This window comes from Egretta garzetta, unplaced genomic scaffold (assembly GCF_000687185.1).
Source record: "Egretta garzetta isolate BGI_Z169 unplaced genomic scaffold, ASM68718v1 scaffold154, whole genome shotgun sequence".
Classification (NCBI taxonomy): domain Eukaryota; kingdom Metazoa; phylum Chordata; class Aves; order Pelecaniformes; family Ardeidae; genus Egretta; species Egretta garzetta.
The window spans coordinates 6,058,927-6,068,130 of NW_009259600.1; the positions used below are offsets into that span (position 1 = coordinate 6,058,927).

General features: G+C 36.5%; 1 protein-coding gene across 1 annotated transcript in view; it reads left to right on the forward strand.

The window, feature by feature from the left end:
* The window catches only part of ATP6V1C1 (ATPase H+ transporting V1 subunit C1), a 17,324-nt gene extending 8,552 nt beyond the window's left edge, over positions 1-8,772 (forward strand). Inside the window, exons 5-12 of the mRNA XM_009638377.2 lie at positions 710-801; positions 1,905-2,003; positions 3,344-3,412; positions 4,781-4,873; positions 4,962-5,055; positions 5,586-5,683; positions 6,851-6,977; positions 8,162-8,772. Of these exons, the coding sequence (XP_009636672.1) occupies positions 710-801; positions 1,905-2,003; positions 3,344-3,412; positions 4,781-4,873; positions 4,962-5,055; positions 5,586-5,683; positions 6,851-6,977; positions 8,162-8,257 (768 nt within the window). The 3' untranslated portion in view covers positions 8,258-8,772. The remainder of the gene's footprint in view (positions 1-709; positions 802-1,904; positions 2,004-3,343; positions 3,413-4,780; positions 4,874-4,961; positions 5,056-5,585; positions 5,684-6,850; positions 6,978-8,161) is intronic.
* The last annotated feature ends 432 nt before the right edge of the window (positions 8,773-9,204 follow it).

The following is a 9,204-nucleotide window of genomic DNA, read 5'->3' on the forward strand; positions in this document are numbered from 1 at the left end:
CTCCTTCTCTGATTTTGATTGATAATAAATTAATTATTTTCAAGTTGAGTCTGTTTTGCCCATGGTGGTAACTGATAAAATGATCTCTCCCTGTCCTTATCTTGACCCACGAGCCTTTGGATTTACTTTTCTCTTCTCTGTCTGGTTAGAGGGGAGTGATAGAGTGGCTTTGGTGGGCCCCTGGCATCCAGCCAGGGTCAAACCACCACAATGATGCAAAGCCTTAATACTTTGGGTTACTTAATTCTTTATTTGCTACTTGTAAAACTGTACCATCATTGTCGTCACTGAAGTTCTAATGAGAGAAAAGTATAATAGGTGAGGTAACACTGGAGGAAATGATACCCAGTGTTCACAAGTGTACTTGTATCACAGTAATAAGGCAAACTTCAAATGATCTCTTCTGTCAGCCAAGATGGAAGGTGGCAGCCTCAGGGTGATGGACTAATGATCAGCTGGATGCAGTAGCATGTCCAGTTGATACCAGAAGAGGATGTGTAACTTTTATTGGCTGTTTTTCCTTTAAATGAATTCTAACTTGGAGCTTTCTGAGTTTTGAGTGAAGTTTGTCAAGCACTAGAGAAATAGCATTTTAACTTGTGTATTTTTCATTAAGTTCTTGGTGGCAAATCTAAGCTTTGAAATTGTATAATCAGTTAAAAAATATTCTAGCTCTCTAGACACTGTTTCTTTTCTTTTTATCTTTAAGGGAGTAAACCAGATTGACAATGATCTGAAAGCAAGAGCCTCAGCATACAATAATCTGAAAGGGAACCTTCAGAATTTGGAAAGAAAGAACGCGTGAGTCACGTCGGGTTTTGCTAATGTAGCACAGGAAAGCTATCTAACTGTGAAAACTTAGTAACGTGTGAAGAAGTACAGGCTCTAAGCTTAATGTATTTTTGAGGTGTTTATCAATCTTGGATAGCAGGTGTCTTAAAAGAACGCTTCTTACCAGCTGACTTGCTGGTAATAGCTTACTTGTGATTGATAAGCAGTGATGAAATACACAAAAGCAAACCAAATAGTATCAACTGCTGGAGCTTTTGAGAGAAGCTTGCCCTTAAAGTGGTGTGTAACACTGTTACTTAGGTGTCTATCTAAACAAGGAAGTCATTCCCTTCCCTCCAATTTGTGCTTTAAGCATATCAGTATTACTGGGTTTTTTCCCTCAGAATTAACCAGCAGAGAGACGGCTGTTGCATACATGCAGGTAATAAACTAACCAAGGACTACATGCTGTCTTGTCATGTACATGTGATGATTATCTGAAATACAGTTGAGGTACAGCAGGTCTTCTGTGCAAATATGGTTGATTAATTTGACCCAACTCTACCATTACACTTAGTGGTACAAGCCTGCTGACTGATTCAGAATCATGGGTCATACTAATGATAGCCATTTTATGAGTGAGCCTTAAGTTCCCTCTTAAGCCATGGTAATTTGTCAGCTAAGCCCCATTAAATCTGTGTATGTTCTTAGTCTTTTGTGAATATGAGGCAATATGTTGCTTTAAATTTTTATTGAGGTTCTATATGTAGGTCTGTACCAGGTTAGTTGTAACTCAGGCTCCGTGTACTAGATTCCAGAGTTAATGGTTTTAATGGTTCTTGTGTTTTTAAATCACTTTTAAAAATAAAACTTGGCTTCTTAAGTGTGTGAGATAACTGAAATATGGAAATGAAGCACAGCAGTGGAGCTGAGCTACTGATAAAAACTTTCAGTGACTTTAGGCAGTAAGGTATAAAATGAGTATAGGGACATTTTGTTTGCTCTGCTAGTAGTAAGTGCTTAAGTAAAACATATTTTTGAAAACGTTATACCATGAAGAACTTGAAACTGTTGTCCAGATGAATTCAGTTCTTAAACATGTGTTTACTCTGGCTGTCTTTGTTTCTCTGCAGGGGAAGCTTGCTAACCAGAAGTCTTGCTGATATTGTAAAGAAAGAGGATTTTGTACTTGATTCAGAATATTTGGTTACGTTATTAGTGATTGTACCGAAGTAAGTTTATTGTTTGTCCTAAGAGCAGAATAAAATAAGAAATTTAAGTCAAATAATAGATCCCACAACCCCATAATACTGTAAGAAAGGACATCTGAATTTGTTTGAGGTTTTCCCAAATGAACTAACACAAACTTTTTGGATGCTTAGTAGAGGCAAACAAGTCTGTGTACCTGTCTTCCATGTTCGCAAGAACTCATTATGAAGAATTCTGAGTGCTCATGAATTTCTTTAAGAAACTGGAGGTTAGACTTACGTCTCTTACCTAATATTAGCCATGGCTAGTCATGTTGCAGAAGGTATCCTCATGAAAATAATAAGTACTGAGTAAAAGCATGACTTCTTTTACATTAGAAGGCTTAATGATTGAATTGTCCTGGTTAGGACTATTCTGGCTTTCACCATTTAGTGAGCAAAGTGTGTTCTTTACTTCTCTGCTCTGCACTTTTTCAGATTGTCAGAATGCTGCTTTTTTACTTATCTAAGTCTCTACCAATGGAACACTGCTTATGTCATGTCAAAGATTTTCTGGGAACAGGTTGTTCCTGTCAATAAAAACCCCACCTTTTCCCCTGGCCAAGGAAAGTGGTGATACAGATGTCCTTAAGACTCTTGTAAATATGAGAAAATGGCACTAGACTCACCTTCTGGAGCTGGGAACGAAAAGAGCTTCTAACTTGTAAAGATAGCCAGTAGGCTGATTGTCACATGTAGCAGTAGTCTCTGTCACATGTAAAACTCTGGTGAAGGTAAAACAGTTTTGCAGTGGCTTTAGCAGAAAACAGGTGGTTAGTATATCTTGACTGTTATTTTTCTTTTGCCTTTGACTTGGTGTTGAAAGGGTGGAACCGCTTCACCACCAATTACAGAGAGGCAGGGCTTCCAAAATTCTCTGCTTCTTCAGGGAAGTGCAGGACTCTGGGGAACCCACTTGTAATTGTGGAAAAAGTATTGCTACTAGCAACTCAGAAGAGCAGAGTTACGTGAGGAGTTTCTGATAAACCTTAACAGTTAAGTCCATTTGGTCCCCTGAGATCTGTACTTAATGACTGATTTAATGTCATAGTTCTTCGATTTCAAAAATTTTACAGTTGTAAACTTATATGAAGACTGAAGACAAAGTATGTTACTTGCTATCATTATAGTTTACTTAGCAGTAATCTTAAAATCAGCAGGGAGGACTCCTTGACATCTTGTGTATTTCTGACAACCTACACCTGGGTTGGAAGATGTGATGATTAAATGTGTTTAACTTTTTTTTTTTTTTAAAAAAAAACTGATCCATTCATCTAAGATTTCTAGAGAACTAAAAGTCTAACCATAGCCTGTGTATTCTCTAGGTTAAATTATAATGACTGGGTTAAGCAATATGAAACACTAGCAGAGATGGTTGTGCCACGTTCCAGCAAGTAAGTTGTTAAATCATATGTCTCATGTTTGCATGTGCTATGTTTTGTAAGTGTTCTTTATCTGTAGTGACTTTGAATTTTAAAGATTGGTCAAAAACTTGTCAAAATGTCTAGCTTTATAGCTTTATGTGATCAAGCTCGATTATGTTGTAGTTGAGGAAAAATTCAAAGGATCTCTAACTCTAGGGTTAACAGAGTTACCAGACTAACTTACGTGGGAAAAGTTAATCTAGTTCGGGTCAGGCACATTCAGCTTCAAGCTGGTGGATGGGTGGGGCTTAGCAACAAATACTGGCTGCTAGCCTGTAAGCTTTATGCCTGCATTCAGAGGGCTTGAAACAAGTTATATATACTTTTTGAAAGATGCTAAACAATGAAGAGCTGGAAGCGTAGATGGCTTTCTTGTGTGCAAAGTAACTTGTCTCTTTTGGGCTAACAAAGGTCCTCAATACCAACCTCGTGCTTGGTGTCTGTGATGAGCAAGACTGAGGCCAGGATTTGATAATGCTGTTGAGCTACTTTAGCAATCTTGTAACCACACTGAAAATAAAGTCGACAGGTAGCACAAAGCATTGCTGCCTTGTCAATTTTAGCTGACAGAGTGAGGTTTTGATCAGGCAGATCTGATATTACCAGCCCTATGCCGGTTATAAAATCTGAACTTACTTTGGCTAACTTCACATTTGAGTAGGATCAACTTAAGCCTAGTAGGAGATCTGCTAATGATTCTTATTTAATTACTGGGAAACCATGATCTAGGGATAGCTTAAGAAGAGGTGACTTGTTGAACTGTTGGATAATGCTTGTATTGAAAACAGTATGACACTGAGGAACAGTCTAAATCTCTTCAAGCATTTTTTCTAAGGTGAAGTCTCAAAATAAGCAGTATTGTCTTGAACTATAAAATAGTAAATTTAGGAGTTGTCTTTGCAGCCTAAGAAACACTTTTTCTTACCAACCTATGTCTTTTTAATTTGTGTCCTTTTCTATTTTAAATCCATTTCCTTTTCTTTAAAACATGCATTTCTAAGAATTCTGTAGTCCAAACTTTTCAGTATTAAACTAGCTTTAGTTCCTTTTTCAGTAAAATAATTTTAGCTAGAACAAATATCCAGACATGTACAAAGTGTTTCTGAGTGGTGAAGTCTCTGAATGTGAAATGGAAACTGCTGTCCTTTACAAAGAGACTAATAAGAGCAGTCAATAAAGTTTCAGTTACTTTTTGTATAGGGTGTTTAATTTAGGAACTAATCCCATGTGATTATCTATGCTTATGTTCTTGCCTAGTAGTGATAAAGTACAACTTAAGGTATGTGGTGAATTGAACCTTATTAATTCTGACACCTCTTTTTTTTTTTTTCCGTGTAGTGTACTCTTTGAGGATCAAGATAGTTATCTTTGTAACGTCACCTTGTTCAGGAAGGCAGTGGATGACTTCAAGCATAAAGCCAGAGAATATAAGTAAGGCTTATTTTGTGTGTGTTCTCTTTCTCATGCTTTGAAGGATCTCTAGGTATCCACTTTTGATTTTATTCACTTCCAAATGTAGATTTATGGTCCGTGACTTCCAGTATAATGAAGAAGAGATGAAAGCGGATAAAGAAGAAATGAACAGACTGTCAACTGACAAGAAGAAACAGTTTGTAAGTCTGTATAAACTCATCATTATAGAAACATGAGACATCTAAGACTTGTTATTGCTACATAACAATTTCATGAACTTGTGATTCTGAGAAAGCATCACAAGGATGACATCACATAGTCAGCCTGCCACCCAGCTAATCTGCTCAGGGATAATTGAGTTTCCTGTAGCACAAATGCTCCTCACTGCGTTGAACCAAGGGTTGATATTGCAGCTGATAATATATGAAGTTTGAAAATGGACAAGCATTTGAATAAAATAATAGGTTATTAATCAATGGGTTTTAATCTAGTTAGCCCATGGCAGCTGAGGTGGTGTACTGAAGAGACAATGGAAGTCTCATTAAATTTCTCTTTTCTTAGTATCGAAACACCCTTGAGCCATTATGTCCATACTGAACTCTGCCTTTAAGTTGGCTTTACTATTATGGTACAGTTATTAAGTATCTGCTCAAACATGCTTAGTGAGCTGAACCTTTTTCTGAAGTTTGAATTAATTTTTTTTTTTTTTCCCCCCTCTTCCCTTTCACAGGGGCCTCTGGTTCGGTGGCTGAAAGTTAATTTCAGTGAAGCTTTCATTGCATGGATTCATGTGAAAGCATTACGAGTTTTTGTTGAATCTGTTTTAAGGTAATAATGCAGACCTGAATAGTGTTTTTCTTCCTAGACTTTGGAATAATTTACATCTAACTTGGGTTTACCAAACTGAGGTGTGTGAATGCCACTCTTCTGGGAAGGAGGAAGAAAGAAGTAGGGCAGTAAGCATAGCTGATGGCAATAGCTCTTGTTGCTGGTTGTGGAATATTTGAGGCAGATAATTGTGTATCCTGCCCCTTGGATAGCGCTTTAGGAATTTTCCACTGGTGCTTTAGGAATTACAGGTACTCTGCAAGTAGCAGCAGGGCGTTTCTGCTGATTCTTAGCTTGCTTTGAGCTGCTTTTAAAACTAGCTTGCTATATCTTCTACTTAAGTGGGAAATGTGAATAGTTCAGCATAAGAAGTATTGAGGCTTTGAGTAATATAGCTTGACATCTTTAAATGTATGCTTTTTCTTTAAAACATGCCTTTCCAAGACTTTCATAGTCTCAATTTCTCAGTATTTAAACTGTTCAATATTCTATTTCTCTGCTTTTTTCTTCATACCTGTCCAGAAGTATAGTTACTAAGTTGACTTAACACCTATAGTTGTTCTGCAAAAGGAAGGACCTGGATTTTTTTTAGAATTGAAAGGACTTCGGCCTTGGTCAGAAAGCAGAAAGGGTTTTTTTAGCCTTTTTGATAAGTAATCATACAGGAGACAACCAGAGGAGAAGAAGAAAAAAAATCACATGAACTTGCATTCTAGTCCATTTTGTAGCTGCTGCGGGCTTATTTTGAAGACAAACTTGAGTAAGGAAGAAAGCTGAACTTGATGTTTCCACATACCTAGAAAGGGTTGAGCAGAGACTAGATTCTCCACCTAGAGGCATAAGCAAAGTCTTGCAAGTAAACTCACTGGAATGTTCAAAACTCAGTCCGAGACTTCAGGTAGCTTTGAGAATTGTGCTAAGTATCGAAGGATTTAGAATTATTTAAAAAATGTTCTGTTTTGTTATTTTAAACCTGAAGAAAGAAGTTCTACTTTATTAATGATGCCTTACAAATTGTAGAAACAGAATGGTCTTGCAGAAAGGAAAATGAGCAGAATTTCCTCTTCAGCAATAAGATTCTTTCTCAAAATAAAATAAAATTCTGCTTTGAAAGATAGAAGAAGGCTTATTTCAGCATTTTCATAGTTTTCTGCTTGACTTCCCCAGGTATGGTTTGCCAGTTAACTTCCAGGCAATGCTGCTTCAGCCTAATAAGAAAACAATGAAGAAACTGAGGGAGGTTTTGTATGATTTATACAAACACCTTGACAGCAGTGCAGCAGCTATCATTGATGTAAGTATTTTTGTAACTGCTACACCCCTTCAATATTAGCTTTAGTATGTTTAAACAAAAAAAAAAAGTCTATTGGCTTTATTAAAAAGCTATGCTTCTGCATATTCTCCATCGTTCTCTCGCAGTACAGAAAATTGCCTCCTTATAAAAATCCACTTCTATTTTATATTTTTGCAAAGCAGATGGTATTTAAAGTTGCAACCAATGCATTTGATGAGCTGTCTGGTGTAAAAGTCTCATGTAGTTTCTTCTTTCTGCATTCTTTCCTACTACCGGTGGAAATACATCTTATAGACTGCATACATATTCATATCCTCAAAGAATTCAAACAAAGTCAACTCTGATCTGAAACTAGGCTTAAGGAACTTGAACACATTTCATATCTCTTTTTGAGTCCAGAAGGAATATGTAAATTGTCCACAGTCTATGGTAACAGTGGCCTTAATACTGAAACAACTTTCTTTTTTTTTTGGTTGCCTTGCTGTCTTTGTGTTTAAGTTAACATAGTTGTCCTTCTCTGCTGAAGGAGGTTGAACTCACATCAAGATGGAGTCATCCTTTCTGTCTGTAGAGGTCTCATTTTCATGTTTAAAACGGGCTTGCTGAAAGACTTATTCTACTGTTTTGTTTTGTATTGAACAGCAGTGCTTTTCATGTTTAAATATTAACCCTAGATAGACCGCACAATGGGTTTAGCTCAATTTGAAAAGATTAAAAATAATCTTTCTAACATTATATTTAGTGTAATGTCTTCTCAAAGTATTTTCAGGCCTTTTTGGGGAAAGGGGATGTGAGACAATTAAGGTGAAAATTAAAGATGTAATTTCCTGGATCATTCAGCACCCTATAACACTACTTTCATAAACTGTGTTTAGAAGTAGTAAAACATAATTGCAGTACTTACCCTTCCATTTGGTGGTGGTGTGTTTACTATAGCAACAGATGTGAATTATTGATAGGAAACTAGTTAGATTTTGAAAAGGCACTTGTATTTCATTTTGAAAAATACTGTTACTCATTTGCAAAGCTCTAACTTTGTTGCTTAAACAGTCACTCGAATGTGAAAATTTAAGCTTGAAGTCTTGCCTGGCCTATTTGTTTCTAAAACATGTTAATGCTTCATCTACTTCTGAATAGGAGTCTGAATTGTAAGATTGTAACTGGTTTCAAAACTTTATTTGCAGGCAACTATGGATATTCCAGGCTTAAACCTCAGTCAGCAGGAGTACTACCCATATGTGTACTACAAGATCGATTGTAATTTGCTGGAATTCAAGTAAAAGTTCCCTAACATGACAATCTTCTCAGTGTTGGTGTAAACAAACAGAAGTGAGGTTGAAGCACAGTACTACTTTTAACACTCTACTAATCATACGCTTGCTTCTTATGTTAGGTGAATTTAACACACAGTGGTCCATCTCTAGACGTTTTCTTTTTAAAGAACAGTGTAGGTAACCTGCTTTTAATCAATTATGTCTGTAAATGTATATTGAGAGAACTGAAGTATTTATAAACAGAGTGATTTATTTAAGGAAAAGCTCATTCCTCTTTCATATGGTGGTCTATGTTAATTCCATTTACCATTGTTTATAAAAACCCCTTGTTTACAGAAGAATAGTGTAAATGTTCATGGCCATTTTGTTCATTTGATTTAGTAGATACAGTTGTGTTAACGTTGTTGAACTGTGATGTAAAGTATGTAAAACTGGTATGAAATTGTGCTTTATGAATGGTTTAAAATTACAATCGAAGCACTGTAAACACAGGAAAAAATAAACATACCTGTGCAAATGTGTCACTTTCTTGTACCATGTATAACTGTAGATACCTGTGTCTAAACTGAAGCAATGTATTAAGTCTTAAAATCAATGCTGCATCCTGCATGCAGTGGTACAGAAATGCACAAACATGTTCAGGAGATGCAGGTATTTCTTTTGCTTTGTGCAGAAATGCTCGAGTATGTTGTGTGGCTACCAAACCTATGTATGAATGTTTTTCATGTTTGTATCTTCGTGACTCTAAAGAAAAGATATGAGACAATTATTGGGAAGATGGGAATAACCTGGGTTGCTAACAAGCTAGGCTGATCTGGGATTTTTTGATGATTCTTTGTTCTTTTCAGTCAGTTGAAGCTTGGGAATGCTTCATGGCTTTGACTACTATACTATTAGATGCTCGCTTTTGCCCCCCCTCCCCCCCCGCCCCGCAGCATCCTTTCTACCATACA